At 46.9% G+C, this 24,961-nt stretch overlaps 1 protein-coding gene across 1 annotated transcript in view; it reads right to left on the bottom strand.

Moving 5' to 3' along the window:
- The window catches only part of LOC135907508 (calcium-activated chloride channel regulator 1-like), a 177,139-nt gene that overhangs the window by 101,034 nt on the left and 51,144 nt on the right, over positions 1–24,961 (bottom strand). Inside the window, exons 7-8 of the mRNA XM_070520903.1 lie at positions 4,233–4,347; positions 1,551–1,778 (exon numbers count right to left, since the gene is read on the bottom strand). Of these exons, the coding sequence (XP_070377004.1) occupies positions 1,551–1,778; positions 4,233–4,347 (343 nt within the window). The remainder of the gene's footprint in view (positions 1–1,550; positions 1,779–4,232; positions 4,348–24,961) is intronic.

Genomic DNA, 24,961 nt, shown 5'->3' with positions numbered 1-24,961 from the left:
CACACATAGGTTTAACGATACACCGACCCGGCCGCGTGTATGGAGAACACATCCTCTTGGCGCAGGGGGTTCAGAGCTGCGCGCCTATTGGATCTCGCCGCAGGCCACTTCCGCTATGATCCCAGCACCCAGGGCCACGGCCTCCGTCTTAGTCTCTGAGATTTAGGTTTGTTTACGCTCCGACGATGGCCTGCCACCATGCTGAATGCGATGCAGCAGAGGGCACTGACACCCATTTGATTATTGGAGCGCGGGAAATTTGCTTTTTGGTGCATCCGAGGAACGTGAAGCAACTTGAAATGCTTCAAGAAACGCCTATCCAACACTGCGCACGGTTTGTGTGCAGGCTTTTGACAACGCTACGCCGGCCTGTCGAAAGCCTGGCGATCCATTTTCAATGACGCTGAAAAAGCACTCGTGTGGAAAGTGGGCACGCGTCCCAGCGAGAAGGAAGAAGACGGCGGCTGGATTATGGAGCTATGTTTCGAGGCCACAACAATAATGATGACACAGCAAGTTTTTGTTGCAATTCATAGTGCGTATTTTCCAGAACGCTAGTATGGTCATGTAATTCAGGCAAGAGGCATGGCAAGGCACCAAGAAAGTGCTTATGGTTTGAAGCACGCTTTCAAAGCTTATGGGCGCACACCTGCAACTATATGCGCAATTCTCATTCTGTGTGGCATGTACTCAGTAAGTCTGTGCGGAAGGGAATTGTTTTGGACAAGCGCGTGCTCCGCGTAAAGAATGCAGCGTTAAGTCTTACCTGATCGTACTAGTGTTCTCGGAAATATGCACTTTGAATTGTAACATGAACACATGGCCCCGTGATAACGCTGCCGTCTTCTTCCACTTCGCTGGCGCGTGTGCGCTTTACGCATGAATGTTTTTTCAGCGTCGTTGAAAACGGAGCGACAAGGCTTTCGGCAGCGAGGTGTAGTGTTGTCAAATGCCTGCACACAAGCTTAGCGCAACGTTGCACAGACGCTTCATGAGGCGTTTCACGTTTCTTCAGGTGCCTTGCATACATCACAATACAAGTGATGCGCGCTCCTATCACCAAACCGTTGTAAGTGCCCACTGCTGCATCATAGAACTGTATTGGGTTCACCGTGTCGGCAGTCCAGCGGCGGAACGTAAGTAAACTTAAATTTTGGGGGCAGCGGCGGAGACCGCGTCCCTGGGGGCCGCCATGCTAGCGGAAGTGGCCTGCGGCGAGAGCCAATGGGCACCCACCTCTGTTGGTGCCTGTTGGTTTTGGGAAAGCACATTTCTAATCCCCGCGAGGTATGCCCAAGAAACACATTCAGAACTCGTGTTTCTGGTCTATTGCGTCAGGCTAGCTACTACTTGTCGTACATAGAGGAAGCGTTCGATTTCTTTATTAGTAATTACAACTACCAGGCCAAAGAAAATGATATCGGTAGTTATCGTTGGAGGCAAACGCTGTTAATTTCTATAGGAATGATTAACACTATCGCTGTTTATATTGGACATCTCCTGTTTGAATTTTAAAAAGATGGGTAATGCAAGACGACATAAATGCGTACCTCCAGAGCGCGCTGAAGTCCACACCCAATGCAGGTACGGGCCACCGGCGACATGTTCTTCACAGCATCTCGAAAGCCTTCTACCGTTTGGTGATTGACAGCCATCATGGGGTGCAGGACCTTCGCGACGGTGCTGAACGTGACGATGGCGAGCTGCACGAAGTCGTCGAGCAAACTGGGGAGGAAGCCGTCGAGAACATCTTTTAGGGTTTCCAGTCTTTTGTGTTCCTGCAATGTAGACGGCATTAAATTCAAAAATTGTCCGGCATATGCGGTCGTCTAGGAAGGCGGGAATATAATTGATTTAATTCAATTGGGCATGACTATTGCAACAGAAAGTTCCCTACAAAATAAAAAAGCGGGGACAGGTCGTGCGGCTTATTGACAAGCACTAAGGGCACCTCCACATGTAGCTCTAAAGGCAGTCATACACCAATAAAGTCACCACCCTTTGCAGTCCGTGAAGACGGTCAAACGGCGAAGCTGTGTTAGTTACGCCGAGTGGAGCACAATGCAAGTAAAACTTCGCAAGCAGTCTATGCTGTATATATTTTGTTTCACCATTATTTAGGCGCATATTTGGTTTTGCGTGCATCGCGTGGCAAGAATACATTAGGAGTTCTTTTTTTTTTTAAGGTTCTCCCAGTGCTTTTTTTTGCGCGTGAGGTTTCTGTAGCGCACAGCTCTGTATCGGCCGTACGACGAAGAACTCGTTCACGAGTCAATTCCCGCTGACGCTCGCGGTAGGCAGCTTTTTCCTGAGGAGTACGCCCTACTCGTCACCTTTCCATAGCTTTAGCTGGGATGGAATGTGTGGAACCCCTAATCCAATGCTCCTTGTAGTGGGCGCATGGTTCACCACTGGAGATGCGGGCGCGGCAATTCTTTTGATGATTGACGTCTTTGTGTTTCTTAATGAGGTTACATAAACATTCGGCTGCGATGGAGAGAACGACGTCAGTGACGGTGAGACGGCAGTCTGCTGCTGTCGTTTGCGATCGACGTCTCAGATTGCACCGTGGCGTGGTAGCAGCATGCGCGCGGTATTGCCGTTTGGGAATGTTCGAAATTAAATGCCTGCAAAATTAAATCTATCAGTCACGTAAGACAATGAATGGCTCATGCCCCCGGTATACGCGGCCTCCCTGTGTCAACAACAGTGAAACTCTGCGCTGGAATGACGATGACGCTCGATTCTTTGCTGATGATGATGATAGATTTAGCGAACTCGGACAACGACGGCACAGGGAGGACATAAAGGGCTTCTCTGTAAGGCAAGGAGAAATCACACGTCCAGAACAGCGCAATCAACTTCGATGTCGGTACCTCAACAGAAAAATTAGGACAGACCAAATTTAGGACGAATTCAATATTTTTTTTTGCTCTATACCTTGTCTGCTAAAACTGAGAAGAATTTTACATGACTGTTTTTCCAGAAAAAGAACACATTACTCAATGACGTGAACTTCATCCATTCCCACCAAACAGTGAACAGGCATAATTCACTACTTAGCCTGAAAATGAGAGCAAGGACCTGTCAATGTAGCGCCCTGGCGATGCACTGTTCAGCGGCCTCAGGGCCTCGTACCCACTACCTCGATATCAGCAGCCATGAGACTCCTGCACCCATCACGGGGGCTCACCATCAATCACGCCGGCGCACGTAAAAGCAATACAGTGAGCAAATGTATTTGAAGCGACCTCACTACGATGTCTAGAGAAGCGACATGATGGTTGAGGCACGCTAACCTGTACAATTTATATTACACTTGCCCACGCCACTGAGAAGACAATGAAGCCCATTTCCCTGACATATTTAGGAAGTACAATCAACACTCCGCGCGTTGGATGTTATATGTAACCAATCATGTGCGCTATCTTCCGCTGGTGTCGAGAAACCCTAGTTCCTTCTGCATCAACAGTAATTATGGAAACACATTTCATTCAGCCTTTGTAAAGCTATGAGACTCGCCTCAATTTAGGTACAGGATTCTGCATTGTAATCATGTTTTGATATTCGCATCTAAAGCTCTTCGTGCAAACGCTTTCTTATGCACCATGAGATATCGTTCTTAAAAACTTTCCGCGAGGTGCGCGGTTTGTAAATTCTGTCGAAATCTTTAGAGTGTGACACCACATGAGACAGAGAATTTACTTTTTTATATTGCAGTGAAATATTAGCCGATTATTAGCGGAAGCCTACAGATATAAGCTTCCGCGGCACTGCGTAAAGTTTTAGGCAAGATCAAAGCTCACACCTATCTTTCGCAGAGGAATCGGGTGGGTAACTGAGTGCCAGAAAACTGCGTGCTCACTCTTTTATTTACTCCGAGGGTCGTTCAGTTCGGCCGATGTGCCCGCGTAGACGTTAGTATTATAGCCTTAAAAAGACAAGGCTACCATATCGCGGCTCTAGCACGGTAGTTCACTGCGCCTTGTATGAGGTACAGGTATGGTACCAAGTACTCCGCTTTACGTATACTCAAAAAACAAGATTGCCTAATAAACAAGGCTATTCGAGCTTATATTTCCGCAGAGCATGTCATGATGTGAAATTACGGACCAGTAATCGCTAAACCTAGCTAGAATGTCACTTGAAAAATTCGAACTCATTTCTTTCCATTGGCGCAATATTCTAAAAAGTTACTATTATGAAATAGCGTAGGAAGCAAAAGCTTTCACCTTCATACTCTTGGAAAGGTCAAGGACCAGGACAGCTCGCAGGCTCGTTCCAGGTTTCTGCTGAATTTCATCAAATTTCACCAAGACAGGCTTGGACATGTTGGGTGGAGGAAGACTGAAGGCAACGATGAAAACACAGCGCACCTGTCACTTGACAATAATAAATATCGACATTGTAAATATGTGATAACAGCCAACAAAGGTTAAGGCAGGTAAGGATATGAGTAGCGCCAAGCGCATTGTAGCCACCATGGAAAGTGATAATTTTTTACGAACCCTGATTGTGACTGACTATGACCATGACTATGATTTAATGGCTGATACTGATATATGCTGCTGGCCTCTCGCCGGAAAGTTCACACATATGAACACAGCACCTTTTCTCACGCTTTTTCCAGGTGTCACGGCTGCAGGCCTTGTTTTCTATGGAATGACGCAGTGATGCAAAAAATTATCCCTATATGTGCTCTTGGAACAAATATACGTCATCAAGAGCGCGATTCCTTCAATAAAGGAAACATTTCTATGCCAACTTTCCTAATGTTGCGGGTTTGGTGTATCTCCATTGTCACTGTATCGCCGAGTGAACTGGTGTAGCGTACTACTAATTATTTCCAGGATCAGCCAGATTCTGGGATGCGCGCCGGCGCTGGATACAGCGCAGTCTATATGGTAGTCATGTGCTTGGATTTAGGCTCCCTAGCAAACAGTGTCATAGTTAAGGGAACCGATCAAGGAGACAGTATAATTGACAGTCGCATAGTTCAGGGGGTGGGGATGAACACATCTGATCATCTTCACTGTCAGGCACGTAATCGTGATGGTGAGGAATGCTGTGCAGAATGTAATCAGTTATATTGCCTTTATTACACTGCTACACAAAGGATTTGTGTTTCTGATACTTGAACGCTTTGACTTTCATTTGGCTCCATTTTTTTTTTATTCAAGGAGGGAGAGGCGCCGTGACAGCCAATTTTCACTGAGCAGCTTGACGCAGGCAGTCACCCCTTTTATTAACAGCGACGGACAGCTTGACATCGAAAACATGATTGGGACGCGTATCTAATAAGCAGTGATGTACTAATTATTAGAGCCTTTAATATAATCCACAGACACTTAGGTTACAAGTTAGCGCGAAAATGATGACAGTGTAAATGTATTAACACAGTCAGATCGCACGTACACATCGCCTAAAATTAGAGAGCGCACCATCGTATCAATGTTCAGTCAGATGAAGGCAAAAGCTAGAAAGTAAGAAGTACATAAAAAGCGAACCTTAACTATAAACTAGCATAGCATGGAAGATACATTCTCATCAAGCAATGCAAGAACGAGCTCTAAATTTGGAGCTGGGGTAGCAACGGTCAATCAAAATATTAGATCGCTTTAACTGCTTAAAATAAGTGGCAGTAATCTTCATATCATAATTATACAAGAGTTTGGTTTACAATTGGGGAAGCCGGAATCACAGAATTAATCTAAGATAGTTTGTGCGGCCAAGCGTATATTTCACCTCTCAGGATAACGCATGTTGCAAGCGCTCGTATTAATTAGCTTCAGTTTGTGTGATATGAACACCGATTGGATACGTACTTTCCTTTTGCATCGCGTTAAGCGACCAAGCATGCATTAACCTAGAGCCAGCAAATAATTAAACATACTGCCCTTGCATCCAAAATTACAGTTTTGATTAAACGTTTCATAAGCAAGGATGCTTTGGTGCACTAATTGGTAAAGCACCTTAAAGGGTTAAAAGCGCACACAGACGGGGACAGAGCGAGGAAGAACAGGACACAGCTCAGCGCCGAGCAGCTTTGTTCTTCACTCTGTCTCCATCTGTGCGCGCAGTTAACCATTTAGGTTTGCTAAACAGTGCCTGGAGAGCAGTGCTCAATTTTTAAGTCGGCATGCGCCTGTGGCTGATTACTTTTTCCCGTGCGTTTTTTTCGTGTTTGCCCTTGTTTTCTGGCTGCGACTGTATTGCAGCATTTATTGGGGTGTGCACAAAAGTAGCAAATTTATCTTCAATATAAAACAAGCTGTGGAAGCCATACTACTGCACCGACTCTTTTTATACTGTTATCACCTGAGCTTTGTTAATTGACCAACATTCCAAGCGCTCTCGCACCAGTCGTAAAAGCCAATTGGATTTAGCATTCAATCGAGCGCAAAAACAGCACGTCCTGCGTTCCTCGCATCTGATACATGCCACGTTGGCACATGCCAATGGCCTGAAAGTAGCCCTAAGGATGTAAAATAACATGCCTCCTTTGAACAAGGGGATCATCGAGACTCATCAAGGGTAGACGTTCAATCACGCAACGGTGTTCAGCATTCTATAATCTAAACAAACAAGAGGATCCCAGCTTAGGGATAGAGTACTCTGCTTGAACGTATCATAAGAAGCGAACAAACACTGACAATAAGCACAACATAGTCGGAAATTACTAGTGCTTAATAAACTAAATAAAGAAACGATAATAAGTGGAAATCGAAGTGGATGAAAAAACAACTTGCCTCTGGTGGGAACCGAACCCGCAACCTTCGCATTTCGCGTGCGATGTTCTACCAATTAAGCTACCGCGGCACCGTTTACCCATCCACTTTCTTGGGCATTTATGTGTCTTAATAGTACCCTGGGAGTGTTAGCCAGCGCCACCACTCGCAGACCTTGGCTTCGGACGTGCAACGTCCTTTTTGCCGCAGGCGTCATGAGGACGTGATCTTATTGGGTGAAGGCAACTGGCCCATAAACACATACCTTTAACCTGAGGGCATCAATGCTGCCGGATTCGAGAACCTCATTATGTATTAACGAGAGTTTCAACATGTCGTTCAAGTGTTCTTTTATAATATGGTGCTCGGAATGTGATACAAGGCTCAGGTGATGGCAGACAGGCTCATGTCGTCAAGGGTTCTTTTATAATTTTGTGCTCGGAATGCGATACAAGGCTCGGCTGATGGCGGACAGGCTCATGTCGTTCCGTGTCAATATGGTGCTCCACAACCGCGGAGAGCCAAGTTGTTCTGATCAGGATGCAATGCAGCAATGGTATTGATAACAAATTCATTTACTGATTCCAATACAGTGTTCGAAAGCATCGCGCCCAAGTCGAATAGCTCCAATGGGAGGACATGAGTACGCAAAGCGACAGGCTTCGCGTTAGTAGTTGGCACCATTCAGGTGAATACACAAAAAAAACTTCAGGTGCATCACCGATTCGTTCGCCGCGACGTGGTTGAGTAGATGGGTGGTAGTGTTAAGAACAAAACATGTGTTTGACCATCCATACAAGCGAGGAGTCTCCGTGGCGACAAGTATCGTTGAACGGCACACAACGCTGAGGTGATTCGAACAAGATCTTGCCGGTAATGTCGCGCGCGAACAGAACAGGTATCCACGCGGAGTATTCTGTAAGAGTCCACCTAGTGGAATTTCGATTTCAACCACCGATGATTGGCTGGGGCTGCTCATCTCCACCTTGCTCGTGCAGCTCTAAACACTCAGCACATCAGCTGCGGCCGAAATGGGCAGTTCAAAAGGTGGACTCTTAAAGAATACCCCTCCAGGTCCCAGACCAAGGCTGCCGAATTCAATTTCGCCTGGTAATCTTCTGGTGATGTTGAGGGACAAAGACCAATAGACGCTTGAACGAAAAATGGCTACTTCAGGCAGGCAACTGGTGGCGAATACGTGACGCAGACGTAAGAGAGAGCTTTATTCACTTGTAAGGAGGTTTATTGGATGAGTCCAACAAACAGACGGTAGCCTGGAACAGTACGTCGGGAGAACAAGATGGTGCTCGAGCGCCCGATCTCGTGCCCTCCGCTCTTGATGATGATCGCGATGTCATTCTCGTCCTTTCTTCATGACAATTGCCCCCATCGAGAAAGGAGGAGCCATCCTGGCGATCTAACAGGTGGGGACAAGAGCGTCGAAGTACGGCTTGAGGCCGTCTACGTGAACAACATCACGTCAACGTCTACGACGGTCGCCTTGCAGCGTAAGAGGTTCAATGACGTAGTTTACGGGAGAACTACGCTCGACGACGTGGTAGAGACCATGATAATTTGGGAGTAGTTTGGATGACAAGCCAGGGGCGCAAGGTGGTACAAGCAGTCACACAAGTGCTCCAGGAGCGAATGTTGCGGCAGGAGAGTGGTTATGATCGCGCGCGTTTTTCTGGCGTTGTTGGTCGGCTGAAGTAAAGCGCTTGGCTAGTTGTCGGCAATCTTCAGCGTAACGGGTGGCTTCCGACACGGGCGTGCACTCTGAAGCATCTAGTGCGTATGGCGGCAACGTGTCGATAGTGTGCGTCGGCTGGCAACCGTACAGAAGGAAGAAAGGGGAAAACCTGGTTGTAACTTTCGTAGCGGTGTTATACGCGTATGTCGCAAATGGAAGAAACAGGTCCCAGTTTGATTGATCAGATGTAACAGCTATTGCAAGCATGTACAATGTTTCGCTGGTGGAGAAGTGCTTGAATTACGCCGCCACGGTCACTGAGGAGTTCGAGAGGAGGACCGTGTCGAATCCCAACACGAATGAGGATGAAAGAAGCGGCGTCCTGTGCTGTCGCCGTGGGAAGAGCAGCGGTTTCGGCGTATCGTGTAAGGTGGTCGACAGCAATGATAGCCCATCGGTTTCCCACCGTGGTCAAAGGTAAAGGACCATAAATGTCAATTGCAACGCGGTCGAATGGGCGGCCTGGGCATGGAAGGAGCTGTAATAAACCTGCTGCAGGATGCGGTGTATTTTTTATCGCTGACACTCGTGGCAGCCGCGAATGAACTTGCGGACAAAGCGAAACATTCCGCGCCAGTAGTACCTTTTCCGTAAGCGTTCATAGGTCTTAATGACACCCCCCTGAGCACACTGCGGGTCAGAGTAAAAGAACGCGCAGATTGTAGAGCGCAGCGTTCTGGGGATAAATAGGAGCCACTTCCAACCATCTAATTGCGCCGGTACAAGAGGCCATCACGGATACTGAAGTGCGAAGCTTGGCGTGGCAGTGTTCGAGTGGTCGAAAGGGTGGGTGCCTCAGATAAAACGTCAAGAAGCGAAGCGATCCAGGGATCGAGATGGTGTGCAGAGGATACGGTGGCGACGTCAAGAGCTGACAATGGGTGGTGTAAAGTGAATATGGACGCACTTTCGGTGGATAGTGGTGACCGCGACAGCGCATCAGCATCGGCAGGCTTGCGTCCGGAACGATATATAACACGGATGTCAAACTCTTGAAGTCGAAAAGCCCAGCGGGCCAGGGGACCTGACGGATCCTTCAACGAAGACAACCAACATAATTCATGATGGTCCGTACCTAAATCAAACGTATGGCCATATAAGTAAGGACGCAACTTGCAAGTGCCCAGACTATTGCCAAGCATACTTTCTCGGTGACGCTATAGTTTGACTCAGCCTTGGTGATCTCTCTGCTGGCGTATGCGACGACGCTATAGTTTGACTCAGCCTTTGGGATCTTTCTGCTGGCGTATGAGACGGCATACTCTGCGAACCCATTCTTTCGTTGTGCTAGAACAGCACCGAGGCCGACACCGCTGGCGTCTGTGTGCAGCTCGGTTGCGGCCGTAGGATCGCAGTGGCGCAATATAAGTGGTGACGTCAGTAAACGGCGATGGGTGGAGAAGGCTTGGTAACGCTCAGAAGACCATGACGAGAGATTGGAGGCACTGTTTAAAAGTTGGGTCAAAGGCGCAATTATAGAGGCAAAGTTGCACACAAACCGGAAGCGCACCATCCTGTGCTACGACGTGACCGGTAATTGTAAGTTTTCGTGCAGCAAAGTAGCACTTCTTGAGATTTAGTTGCAGCTGAGGTGTGTTCAGACAAATCAGGACATGGTTGAGCCGTTCGATCTGGGTTGCAAAATCTGGCACAAAGAGAACAATGTCGTCGAAGTAGCAGAGAAATGTGCCACTTCAAACCCCGCAGAACAGAGTCGATCGTGCGCTCGAAGTGGCAGGAGCATTGCAGAGGCCGAAGGACATGACATTGAATTTATATAGATTGTCAGGCATAACGAAAGCTGTGCTTGAACGGTCGGCCTCTGCTAAAGGCACCTGCCAATACCCAGAACGCAAATCTAACGACGAAAAAAACTCGGCACATTGTAGGCAATCAAGGGCATCGTCAATTCAGGTAAAGGGTACACGTCTTTTCGAGTGACCTTGCTTAGGCGCCGGTAATCTACGCAGAAGCGAAAAGATCCATCCTGTTTTTAACGAGAACCACATGGGATGCCCACGGACTTTGTGAAGGGCGAATAACGTCGCGCTTAAGCATATCGCCAACCTGGTCAGCAATAACTTGACGTTCCGCGGTGGAAACACGGTAACGGCGTTGTCGCACTGGCGAGTTGGAGCCGGTTTCGATGCTGTGCACAATGGTAGAAGTTCGGCCAATGGCACGTTGGGAGACATCGAAAGAGTCGCGGAACTTGTATAGCAGCTGAAGAAGTGCAGAGCGTTCAAATGGTGACAGTCCGTCTGCGATCGGCGAATCGAATAGGTCGGCAGCTGGTAAATCAGAAGGATTAACTGCACTGACGACGTCGAGGTGGCGTCAAGCTGAATCTTGCAGCACGGGAAAGATTTGGCCGATATCAATGGGTTGCACGCATCCAAGCGATTCACCTTTGAGCAGTTTGATGTGGTACGGAAGAGGATTTGTGAGGCAGAGAGCATTTGTTCCATTCGAAATAGAGAGGGTCGAATAAGGCACAAGTGGCTTCCGACTTAGAAGGAGGTGAGATGGCTCAAAGAATGCAGTTTCATCACATATGCTGTTGCAGAACACGGGGAGCAGAACAGCTGCTGTCGGCGGAATTTCTGTATCTTCTGCTGCGACTAGCTTGTGTGCGGCTTGATGAGTGAGTTTGTAGGACTGCTCAAACAACAGGAACAGCTCAAGTTCAGATCTGGCACAATCAATAACGGCGTGATTATACGACAGAAAATACTAGCGAAGTATGATGTGCGAGCAGGTTGAAAGGACGAGAAACTCAACAATGTAGTGCTCGTAAGCGATAATAAGTCGAGCAGTGAAGGCAGCTATAGACCGAACAGGGTCTCCATTCACTCCATACGTAAGAGCGAATGAGTTGTCGTCAAGAGTTGTTGTTACGTTTGGAAGCTTGCGGCAAAGTGTGACGTCTATAACAGAAACGGCAGCACCGGCATCGACAAGAGCATATGCGCGGGTGCCTTCTACAAAAACTTCGACAATATTCGACGGCAAAGTTCGAAGACATGGGCATTTCGACAGCGCAGTTATTACCTCATGAACTGCGGGAGCTAGTTTCCCTCATTTTCAGGGGCTGGTCGGAGATGCATGGGCGACAAGGAGTGGCGACGGGGTGAAGGTGAGCGACGAGGCTTAAGCTGTGGATAGTCACGTGAAGACGTGCTTGATTGGGGACCCGGACTTTCATGATGAGAGCCGGGACGATCCATGTAGATCAGTGAAGAGGCGTCTGAGTATCTTGGCGCGCGACGGTGGCTGAATAGGGCGATATGAATAGGGCCACCGCATGCAAAACATATCAGCTGGTTGTCGTGCGTTCTCCAGGAATTTGCAGTTAGGGCTACAGCATACGGCACACCATGGAATGGTGAGGGCTGTTGAAGCTGCTGCTGCTTTACTACCTCAGCGCAACTATTAGGCGCGGCGACTGGTTGCTGCTGAATGGGCACCGGCATGACCTGGGAAATCTGTTCTTGGATGACGTACGTGTCGAAGCATGGGGCCAACGGGATTGGTCGCTGCAGTTGCTGCTGCTGTGGGAGCTCCTGACGCTGAGCAAACGGCAGGAGAGACAACTGACGGGCCACTTCCTCGCGCACAAATTCTTTCATTTGTGCGAGAAGGTATGACTGGTCAGGCACGATGTCCAGTGCAGCGAGTGGGTGATTGTACGTGTGAGATGAACGACGCGTGATGTGAGATGTGAGTGTGAGTGTGACTGTAAGGCGATTGTACGTGTGAGATGAACGTCGCGAGCCCGCTGCCTTCTCAATTCGTCATAGCTGTGGCACCGAGATACCACTTCAGACACAGTGCCAGCAGACTACGCAAGAAGCATTTGAAAGACATAGTGGTCAGCACCCTTCATAATATGCTGTATTTTGGCACTTTCGCTCATTGAGGCATCGGAGCGCCTGCAGAGATCGATTATGTCCTCAATATAGGCGGTAGAAGTTTCATTTGGTTCCTCTGCCCGTGTGCGCAGCCGTTTCTCGGTGCGTAACTTGCGCATGGCAGGTCGACGTAAAACGGCAGGTATTCCCTCCTTAAAAGTGGACCAGTTCCGAAATTCTGATTTGTCATTCGTATACCACAGCTTCGCCCAGCCAGCCATGTAAAAGTTCGCGGTAGTCAACTTAGCAGCGTCATCCCACTTGTTGGGTACACTAACTTTTTCGTAGGCCCACAGCCAGTCCGCGACGTCCCGGTTTTCCGTATCCGAAAATACCTGGGGATCTCGCTGGCTAACGCGGCTAGGGCAAACGGCGGCCGGGAGAGATGGTGGCGACTGGGCAGCGTCAGTTTGCATGGTCGAGTGCAACGTGTGGGACTGGAGTTCCAGGGTGTCGGCGATGTGCGTACCCAGCACGATCCACCAAATGTAAGGAGGTTTATAGGACGAGTCCAACAAACAAGCGGTAGCTCGGAACAGTACTTCGGGAGAACAAGATGGCGGTGTTCGAGTACCGATCTCGTGCCCTCCGCTCTTGATGATGATCGGGATGTTATTCTCTTCCTTTCCTGATTACACACTGTTTATTTACCCCACCCACAGCCGAGGACAAGTGGCCAAACGGTACTCTATGCGAAGGTGAATTCTACGGGAAGCGTCTGTTCGATGGCGCTCACATTCAGGGTGATTCCTCCGGCTTCTTTATCACCAGACCCTCTGAACGAGAGAAGCCATGCTATGGACTTTGGTTCAAGTAAGTTATGCACGCGTGTTGCTCATGTGGAGTACCACACACTGACGGCGGCCCCACTGTCAACCAACGTCTGAGCTGTTGTCCCGAACTTGCATATCAGTGAAAACATGGTGTCCAGTAGCCACAGCCGGAAAAAGCTAGAGGTGGCTGCGGCAATGAGAACGCAACTGCAGGCAACCCAATGAATCCATGTCTTCGGCAGCAATTACAAAAGATACCAGAACATTTTTGCTACCTTGCAGAAACCATATCTCGGTTTGTTGTGCCACCGATACTGTTGAAAAAGAGCATCATCAGGGTCTTACTAATAAACGTTGGTGGTGTCTCTCGTGGGAGCGTGCCTCAAGGGTTTCTTTGAGTACAACAGGTTGTTCCGAATGCTGACTTAAGGTTTTACGTTAGTCGCAGTCCTCACTGGAACAGAAGGGGCGTGTTGCGAGTGTTTCACCAAAGAATTGTGTCTCTAAGGCCAAGTAACTGCTGCCCGGAGGTGTGTAGTTTACCGATACCCTCCCAATGGTGAAAACCTGGATCTTATATAGCGTCGATGAAAGTCTCAGTAAATTAAAAGTTCACCGTGCTAAAAGTAGCGCTTTTGGGGCCTTCAACGTCCGCAGCCAACTCTTGGAATGGCTTGTCTGGGTTCACACGTCGGTCTGCCAGACAAGAGTAGCGAAGCTGTGTCGGTGAGGGTTTGCCATACAAATCAGCAGGGATTCTCGTCACTGACCTGAAGTACGCGTGATGACCAGATGGCAGGCTGCGTAAAGCTCCATAACTGGTCAGCGCTACTGCTTGCACTTTCCTGGCATTGTCTCAGCCGTTAGCTGTCACGAGGGTGGCCAGCTGTATGAGATAGGCCTCGCACCGAAGAGCGCCGTCATGCAAGGGGACGCCTAGGAGCTGAGGATAGGGCATCAATGGACTATTTCTCAATGTTCGCGCGTTGAGAGCATGTCCCTAACCACCATTGCCACCAAAAATGCAGCAGTGACACATAGTAATCCTATGGTTAACACGACTTCTATGGAAACATGTATGCGCTTCGCAGGAACTCATCTCGCCCGCTGTCTTGCTTTTTCCCTCGCCAGTCCCTGCGCCCAACGCTATCATCTGCATATCCAACACCTAACCATACATATATTTATCTCTATATATATATAAATATATATGCCCTCTAATATAATCACGTGTGCGCACCATGGGGATGAGGAAAAGAAGATCAATGTAAAAGCAGGAGCCAACGATGCAGCTCAAGGCGACATACGATTTCCTTGGCAAAGTAAGTATAGGTAGGGTTCTTCAACATGAAATCGTGAATATCATGTACCACGCTGAATTACACCAGGACCCCGACATGCTGCTCACCTAGGACAGCCTACATCATAATTTCTATGGCGTCAAGATAATTGCAAATAAAATCAAGTATATGCTCAGGAACTCTTTTAAAGCTACGCACCAAAAACAGCACTAATGCCTCCGTCCCAGTCGGCTACATCACAAAAGAAACACCTGAAATTTTCAACACTAGCTCGAATGCAAGTTCCACAGAAGGTGGAAACCGACACGCGTCAATAAAGACGGTGGACGCGGAACCAGCACCACCTGGGCAACACCCACTCATACGCATGCCCACAAGCAAGGAGCTACATACACTAACAACCAAACAGACACATAGAAATCAATGCAGGCCTCGACAAGAAACTAACCCGCAAAATACACCACCTCAAGATGGTTCGCCCCGGACGTCTGCCCGAACCAAACAGAAATGACTGCTAGGCACTGCGGGTACCACCCGACCCAGCGAATCTCACCCTTTCCTGCAATCCCGCGAACTTGCCGCCAACCAAACTACAGATTTCACCTAAAAGCTGACACTAGCTGCATGAAAAAGCGGAATATGCGAAAAGGTATCACAATTAAGGTTAGGTGTGCCCTCGGTTCTTTATTCTCCAGGCTACTATGGAAGTCGAATGCTGTCCTAGAAAATGCATCGCTCTCGTCTATTCTCTTCTATTCCGGATAAACTCTGCAGTGAACAACTTACGATAATTACTAATTAGCTCGACGATTTATCCTAAGCGGAAAAAAGGTAATTTGAACAATTCGTCCAAATTAGGTCGGAAAGTATGCTAGGCGAATACCAGCACAAAGATATTACAGCTGCAGATCCACCCAAGAAAATTATTGCAACCCTTACACCACATAGCTCCTCCGATAGTGCCACAAGCGAGAATTCAGAGCACTGCAGCAGCGTAGTAGCCATGTCCCAGAGTCTAAGCCCCAATGAATTTGATCTCCTGAAACATAGTCTAACGTTTTTTCCCATGAACAACGCAGTAAACGAACACTAACTCCACAAAGATATAACAGAGTTTTCAAGACGCAACCACATTTAGGAGTCCTTTTTCGATAGGCTAGAAGCAGGTAAACATAGTAGAGACTCTGTTAGACCATCTAGGAAGTGGACAGGGGAAGCCGAACAGTGCCGAGACCTGGATTTGTACAGAAAGCTAATCTCCAAGGAATTTATTCACCGCTGCATTGGTGGACAGGCAAAAGCTTTACCCCCACTCAGCACCAAATTATTAAGGAACTTGCTGACAAGAATGGTATTGTAAACAACCAGCAGACTCAGGTGGCAGTATTGTAATCTGGCCTATAAAGAAGTACAAGAATGAGGCCTCCAAACAACTGAGTAACACCACCCATTACAAAAATCTCGACTCTAACCTAACTTCAGACTACAACAATACTGTGCAAAGCACAATACCCAATCGGCTGTTCAGTGAGCTAATCACGTGATCTCGGGCTAAATCTTATAACGGTTGGGAAAATGAACCGTTCACATCAGCGCTTACGTCAGTAAAGGTTCCACTCCCAAGCCGGAGGTGAAAGAAGGGAGGACGCGACCAATAATCGACAGGGCGCTACCTGGGAAGTGTATATCATCATATGACGAGCTAACCGAGGAAGTGCAGAAAGCTTCTGCTGGGCATTAAATAAAAAATATAAATTAAAGATTATACAGCAATTTGTAAAGTATAAATGTGTGGTGCCGGATGTTTACGCAGTGAAGAAGTAATTTATTATGTCATTCTTTTTTCATTTTCAGGGGACAGACAGTACCGCAAGCGTAAATGTGTAGGCAGAGCGCAGCGCTATGTCTTCTGCTACCAGGAGTTTGCACGATGCACGCAACAGGAATGCGCTGCCAGCACTTCGTAACGTAGCGAGCACGACAAAAACGTCAAGTGGATTTTTAGGGTCAGCTTTACTAGCCGACTATATTAGTTTCCCTTCTTTTTTCGCCATTCGTCATCGGCTCGGTGATGACTCGCTCTCCGTAGGCGTTGCCGCCATCCCTGCGATCTGTCCCACGGCACATTGTGTGCAGAAGCAGTGGAACTTGAAATCGAAAATTACGGTTGCCTGCATTGCCTGCACGAAGTAAAATCAAAGAGCGTGGTGCTGACGGTCCGCGATAAGCCGTCGAATTGAGGAGCAAACTGCGGCACTCCCAAAGTAGACATAAAAAGACAGCCAAAAAAAAGAGATCTCCACAATATCTTTCAGCCCTGACTGTATATCTTTTTCAGCCTAACGAAGGAAGCACTGGACCAGCCTAGGTTGACCCCTTCTGATTGTTGAACAGCGATTTGCGAGCTATTCATGCTGGCGATCGAACTGGGAATTCGATCTCACCATGCAAATATCTCCTTAGCATTGCCTTTGAAATGTATATCATGGGAAAGCCGACCTAGCCCTTCTACCGACCAACAGAGTAATTGCGATAGGAACTTCGTGGACAGTGTCAGCAACAGATATCTAGGCCATTCAGATGAATGCTTCGCCTTCAACCGACCTGTGGGAGCTGCAGTCCGGTGGCGATGAACCGCAGTGCAAAATTGCTTCGTCTGCTTGGAATGACCACTCGTACGCTTGTACCCGAGTCTCCTCCAATTGATATTGTAGCTTGCAAAAGGTCTACTTAAAAAGCCGGCAGGGCTGGTGCTACTCATTATCCATCACTTCTGCCAACGCGTATCGCAATCCAACCGTGTTCGACAGCGAAAGAGAAACGCCAAGCAGACGACAAAGGCAAGTAATAGCCTCCGAAGCGACCGACGCACGCGCGCGCGACGTCCGCGTGTCTCCGGGTAGTGCGACCGGTCAGCGTGGTCTGGGTCGCAAGCCAGCAGCCAAGACGCAGCAACGGAACCTAAAGCAAACTACCCCTTCGCCGTTTCCACTCTCAGCCAAATTCGGTTTCGCTTTGGAAATGATTGACAGATGCGTGACGTGAGCATAATTTGTGGTGCCCCGTCGCTATCCCTGACGGCCGTTGCCGCGAGCAAAATTTTGCCCAATCAGATGAAGCCGCCGTGTTTGCTCAGTTTTGGGCTGCTGAGCAAGAGGTCGCGGGATCGAATCCCGGCCACGGTGGCCACATTCTAATGGTGGCGAAATGCGAAAACACCCGTGTACTTAGATTTAGGTGCACGTTAAAGAACCCCAGGTGGTCGAAATTTCCGGAGTCCTCCCCGTACAAAAATGAGTGTTGATTAACCATTGATATATTGTTGGGGAATTGTTGAAACAACTGACTTCAACAAATTTTCAAGAGCAATTGAGTTCACTCAACGCTTGCACAACAATATTACCGTTGAGGGTTCTCAATAAACAATTTATTGGGTAATTTGTGTTGATTTTTCTTGTTGTTATTTTGTTGTGTAGCAGTTGAGTCCAGTATACGATAATTAGAAATCGCATATGAAGACATTCTAAACATGTTTTGCAATGCGTTCCAACCTCATTCCTGTCACTTTGCGGCAGGTAGGTTCTTCTTTTGCCTCGCTTTCATTAATAGAAAATTATGTGAGACCGATGGGGTGGAATCGAACGTCGGCCGTCGAGCCCGGTACTATAACCAATAGGCCACGAGCGCGCGCATACTCCTCTCATTCGAAAGCCAGTGAGCTCTGAAATGCTTGGCGTGTGCACCGCGTGCCACTTCCTGGTGCTGTCGCTACAGCTGGCGCTTTGAAGCGCCTATCTCCGGGACCGCCCCACTTTCGTAGCCATTTTCGCTACGTAAAAACTGCAACGTTAGACTAGATTCATGACCGCCCAAGTTCATAACGATTTATTTCTTCGCCGGAGTACAAATGCCACCGTCGTTTTAACATACACTAGATGACATAACCATTGGTACGATCCGAAATGAGCACGTTTTGGGGAGCAGAAGAATGCGAAATTCACTTGCCAACACGGTGACTACGCGCATGTGGAGTTCCCCAAAAGTAGACACGGCGGCAGCGCGGCCGGCGATAAGACAGGTGCCGACAGGCGACGACGCTACCTTCGAGCATCGGACGCGCTGTGGGAACCGTAAGATGCAAGCGCGCACACGCTACAAACATACACTGGTGAGGTCTTCGAATTTCCTGCGACGTACCCTCTGTCCGTAAAGCAAATATAGTTTTTGTCCAATGTCCGTGGTACTAGAGATCAAAGAATGAACGCGCTTTGAGATCGCAGCGCGCAGCCGCTATAACCATTGACTTCAAAGAGCTTCAGATTTAGCAACAGCCGCAACAGCATCACAGCTAATCGCTGTATCTGCGGCTGCTCCCGTTTCTCGCTTTGCAAGCAGCACGCGATTTATTTGAGCCTCGCCGAACGGTCGTCCTCTCCCAAGCCTGCAGGTCTCGTATGTTCAGTTAAGAACACCAAAGGGAAATGAAAGAAATACAGGTAACGGACTCTTGTTGTACCTTACTTGTCACCTTGTCATCTGCAAAAACGCTACGAACTGTTTTAGAAGCTTTATTTTTGTAAAAATAAAAAAACTAGTAGTAATTTTTATTTCTAGGTGGCGCGACAAACGTTAAGGTAGCGTTCGGGTGTGTATGTGTGCGCGCAAACGGGCGCAACCGAGCTTCGTTTTGTACCCACTTTTGCAACAGTACACATGGTAACCGCTAGTTTCGTAGTCGCATTTTTTGGTCGTAGTATTTATTGTTTACGCTATAAATTAGGTAGTTCTTAATAATTTATGAAGGTTAGTTGATAAAAAATTATTGCTAATGAATTAGTGGTTCTTAAGTGCCGTTATTTTGTGTTTGAAAGGTTTTTATAACTGAATACGATAGTGAAACCATGTGAAGCTGTGAACGGCTTTCGGACTCAGTTATTCGGTTGCAGTTGTGCGGTGGTTCGCGCCTGGTGCTTCTTGATGAAAGTATTTTCTTTTCGGACATCATGACGCACATATTAGTGGAATGCTTTAACGACGATAAGTGGGACGTTTATCCGGTGAAGTGGTTGGCTCACCCAACAACTAGTCTTCTACTGATGTGCGAGCCTGACGGTTTTGATGAGTTGCGCGGCAGAGGCCATGATGCCTGTTGGAGAGAAGGCACCCCGAAGCAGTCGCAGCCGCACTTCTGAAGATAGGTAAGTAATCTCGTTTTCTTGGTCACCTAGCCTTCTTTTCTATTTTGACATTGACGAGCGTGACATGTTAAGCACACCGTTCACCTTCTTGAAGCAAACTACATGCCCCGGAGCAAATGCGCGCGATACTAACTCTCGCTGCCGCCGTCACTTCGTTTGAAACAGAAACAATGGTAGGCGAAGAGGCAGCGGCGCCCCATGTGCGTAAAATTGCATTGCTTCATTTGTTCCTGTCGAATAACGTTTCCTTCATTTGTATGAGAGAACACAATTGGAACATAAGGATCGGCTTCTCTGCGCAGTGATAATTTTGTACAGTTGCCACGTAATTTTTCATGGGGGCTCACGTATACCGTCTAAGCGCTTGTTATCGCGTTCTGATACGTGAGAGGCGCGCTGCCTTTCAAGGTATTTAGGCAGGCACTACGAGTTTAGGAGAACCGCGACAAATAATCGTGCAGCAGGTGTGCAGCTGTGCTACGCTTGTACCACACTCGTACCGGAAGGCAGTGTTGCACTTCACGCTTACGCATTTCGTAATTATGGCGGCCTCCGTGGCAATTTGGGGATCGAGGTCGTGGATACGATCCCTGCAGCGGCCGCATTCCAAAGGAGCGGAATGCAAAAACGCTCGTGCATTGTGCATTGTATGCACGTAAAAATTTTCAGGAAGTCAAAATTAATACGGAGCCCCCAACTACGACGTGCCTCATAATCAGATCGTTGGTTTGGCACGTGGAACATCAGAATTTTTTTTCCGTAGTGGCTCATCGTATACCATACGGTTAGTGTGATCACCTTTTGTGCCGTAGCGGTTAAGCGCGCCTCGATTTAGGTTGCGTCTAATGATGCGGTGCACCGCGAAATATATTTCGCCTCTCTGGGATTTTCGGAGAACGGCCAACCGATTAGTCACAGCTTCCGCGTGGTGACTGTACATGGATACACAGCGCAAATGAACAGAGGTGTGGTGACGTGGTCAAAGAACACAGCCGCCGACGGGCTCACCTTATCGTCTATCACCGCCAAAACTACCGCAGTAAGCATCTTTATCTTGCGCGGCGGTTTGCCGTTGAAGACGTACTGTACAATTTTAATAAGCGATAACAGAAACATGCCACCGTTCTCTGCTGCCTCTTTGAGTTGGACCGATCCGAATATGGGTTGTTTCCAGAAGCGAAAGGAGCGCCAATCGGCGCGTTGTCGCCTCGAGCTAAGCGTCTCACTCGAGCACCGTTTGCGCGGTGAAGAATGACGCGTGCATGAAGCTAGCTCACTGCGCGGACGCTACCGCGCAACGCAAGGGCGTGTACGCGACGTTCTGCACACAAATCGCGCGGGATGATCGGAGCCACGCCGGAGCGCGGCTAGCTTCAAAGAAGCGGTACATGTTCTCACTCGTACAGGCACGCTCACGCTCGCATCGCTCTCGGCGTATGTTTAGGTCATCCCTTCTACTGGACTTCTACCAAAAGATTCGATATCCTTTTGGTATGGGTTATGCACTGTCGCGTGGTCTTTGGTTCTGCGAGAGAGCCGGGAATATTTTCCCCACTGTGAAACATCGCTGTGCGTGTTTCAGCTAACATTTACCGTAGCAACCCATTCCTTCCTTTTCTCGATGGCACTCGTAAAGAGTCCCAAATTTTTACTTGTCAGTATAGTGTGTACTTCTATTTCGTGCGTAGTTATGTGCAGTGCGTGGCAGATTCTTAATCCGCGCAATCTCATTTTCTGTCAACATTCCCTTCTCACAGGTTACGTATGCAGTAAATTCCCAGATGCTAAAGTGTTCTACGCCAAAAGCACCTTGGCGTCGTGCAAGAGACACCCGTTGATATGTGGCTGATTCACTAGCAAGCTCGCATCAAGTGGGATTTTCAACTATTTTTTGTGTTACTCTGTGGTGTACCAGCTGCTGCATGGACGCTGTGAAGGTTTACTTTCGATTTGCTCTGGCGTTTAGTAGTAAAGGATGGGCTACCTTTTGAGGGGAGGCATTTATTTTTGTTTGTGAGAATGTTTACCAGCCTAACCAAGTGATACGTGGGTACTGTAAACAGCAGGACGAACAGAGGCGGACGACGAAATAGGTAGGAGCACACACGAGCGCAAGCTCTACTAAATGTTTGCTTTTGATGACAAAGGTATTAAACACACTGGTCAACTTGGCAAAGGTAAAAATCCGTGCGTGCGTGGCAGAAACAGCCACGTGCGACAAGAAAAAAATATGAAAAAGCCATGTCATGTAGAATAAACGTGCGTGAAAAACGAGAACTATCGGTCAAATCTGTTGAAAAAGCGAAAGATTTGTCCGATAAGTGATACTACCCAACGGGAAATACTCTTTTGAGAGCAACTTTTTCCCACTAAGGGCAACAGATAACTTGGTTACGCAATTGTTTCGTTCGTGATCAATAAATATTGCTTCCGGAACTCCTCTGGTGTTGCGGTAAAGAGCAGAAAGAACGATTCTTTCATCACAGAGACCAGAACACAAAAGGACTTACGGACGCATTATTTATTGATCACGAAGAAATATTCATAAACAAGATTTCTGTGACCCTTAGTGGGAAAGAGTTGCTACAGTACTTCTCGTTACTATCGCTTACAGGAGAAAGCTTTCGGTTTTCATGTTTTTGTTAGTTTTTGGCGCACATGTTTATTCTACAGGACGTATTTCGGTCCTTTTTTGTTGTGCCGGGCTGTGTATGCTGCGCATCCATGGCTTTTTCTTTGTGAAGTTGGCCAGTGTGTTTAAAATCTTCGTCTTCACGAATAAACTTCTACTTGAGTCAGCGTTCATGTGTGTTCCTACCTTAATTCATCCTTCTCTTCTCTGTTTGGGTGGTTGTGAAATATAAATGTACACCGAATTGGCGAAGTGTCCATAGAATTGATACATGAAGTTATTTGCGCTGTTCATTTCAGGAAGAACGCTATAGGGTCTTATCTTCTCTTTGTTTTTGACACTGAGTACATTTTTCTAGTTCAATTTCAGGGAGTCTAAGGAAGCCAATAAGAGTGATGGTAACTTCCTTTGTGTGTAAGATTTATGAATTTCATCCATTCAAGGCATGACATGGCACATGCCTGATTGTAGGTTGCAAGCATTCGTAGTAAGATCTACTTTTCGGTTCTCATGACGCTTCTTTGTACTGCGCTGCATTCTCCAGGCACATGAACCTTTTTATGCTCTAAGTGCATGCGTTCTTTTTCTATATGTTGGAGCGAAAATTGTAAACTTAAATATGCATATATATCATTTTCCTTGTAATCTTTTTCAACATGGGTGCGCTGTAGCTCCCTCTGTCTTTCAGTTACTGCTTTGCCCCAATTTTTATGCTACCTTTATATATTTTATGCAGCAGAATTCTGGTGCTATTTTAATAACATTTTATCTGTGAAATTGAGGTAATTGGTGTTTCGTATATGGTTTATTTGCGTTTTTCACTGTCTCAGCAATCGGGCTGGCTAGTCATTGGAACCTTTTCTCATACTGTAAGACTATTTCTGGGGTGCTTGATACTGAAAGTGCGGGTGACCATTTATTTGGCTGTTTGGAATTGTGTTAGCCATGTGTTACTACCAATTTTCTGTGCTAAATAATTATTTTTTCTCTTATCGTTCAAGGTATTAGCCTTTCCTTATCTCTTTATTGACTGAGGTAGCACTTGGTTGCTGGGTATAGGAAAAAAGGCCCCAAAAAGTGCTTTAAATAGCTTTGTGCAAGTCAAGAAATATTACCTGAAAATGAGCTCACTAAATTGAGGAAATGCCGCTAACGAACTCCTCTGTACCCCAAATTAACATAATCAAACGGCGTACTGTTTGTTCTTGACTTGTACCAGGGGATAAGCTGCTTTCATTACACAAAAGCTTTACAAGTTTATTTCTGAAGAAAGCAATCCTGGCTTGTCAGAAACACGATTCAGGTGTTCATCATGCCCGACAACTTTCTAAATGATGTCTCGTCAAATAATAGCTAAGTTGAGTGATGTTATTTTATAAAATAATTGGGCAACATGAAAAAATATATATCTCGAATACAAAGCTCAGGCAAGTCGACTTTGGTACTTCATTAAATTTTAATCACGGTGAAAGACGCGTGCTAAAGGTTGTATATATTTACGTGAAGTCATTCGTTTCAAGTTGGTTATTTTGCCTTCTCACAGTCAGCCGTAGCTCTTCCTGTGATGTGTTAGTGTGCGCAACATTTTAATGTAACATATTCAGATGTCTTTTGTGTATTCACATGCAAGCAGCTCCAAGTGTTCATGTGTTCAAAGTTGGTTGTTGCAACGGTATGCTTAAGCCCTGCCTTTTGAGTCGCTTTGCCTTCTAGTCATAAACTTCAGTCGAAAGTGAAGAGCACAATGATCGTTTTGATTGGATACATGTGTATAGGTTTTTTCAAATGTATTTACACTGCTAGAGTGCTGTAGGTACTAGCCTGTGTCTCCAGCTTCGATGTAGTGGTGCCTTATGTACTGTAATAATGTTTCACGTGCACACGTCTTTAGTGTAAATAAAGGTACTTCAAGTTGATCAGTCTCTCTTTTTATTTTGTTTGTGTTTGGGAAAGTTATGAGCAGGCACCGGGGCATGCAAGTGTGAACAGCGAAGCAATTTCAATATATGAATAAAAATACTCTAGCCCAACGAAACGTCAATCATATTTCAATGGCGACTTCTGAAATCTCAATGGCATCTCAACTGTGGCACGATATGCTTTTCAATGCTGTAGCAATAACTCAACAACAGGTCAACAGAACTACCACAACGTTAGTTCAACGCAGTATCAATGGTAACTCAACAACCATTCAACAAAACGAACACAACGGGCTGTCTAAGCACAATGGACTTTCAATGGTGACTTAACAATTATTTAACATTGAGGTACCCAATGGTGTTTCAATTTGATTTCAGTGGCCAATATTCAAGAGTGCTCAACACTCAACCCAACAATTCTCCAACATACTCTCAATAATTCCTCAATAAAAAACTCAACATTGACCAACAATATTTCAATGTCTTCTCAAGAATTTTTTGTACGGGTGCACTACGGCATACCTCATAACCAGAAAGTGGTTTTGACATATAAAACCCCGTAATCAATTTAACCTATCAGATTAGGCGAAGTGAACTGGTTCCCTTCCGAATAGTTATGAGATTCAACCCGTGTATATTGCTTCATGACGCAGAAGAACAAAGAAGCAGGCCGCTTTCAGCTTCTTCCTCAAATAGTTAATGTTCCTGCCGAACAAACAATTACGGCAGGAATACCAGGTCGGCCTATT

The sequence above is a fragment of the Dermacentor albipictus genome, chromosome 6 (assembly GCF_038994185.2).
Source record: "Dermacentor albipictus isolate Rhodes 1998 colony chromosome 6, USDA_Dalb.pri_finalv2, whole genome shotgun sequence".
In the NCBI taxonomy this organism is placed as follows: Eukaryota; Metazoa; Arthropoda; class Arachnida; order Ixodida; family Ixodidae; genus Dermacentor; species Dermacentor albipictus.
This window is presented reverse-complemented; position numbering and strand designations above follow the sequence as displayed.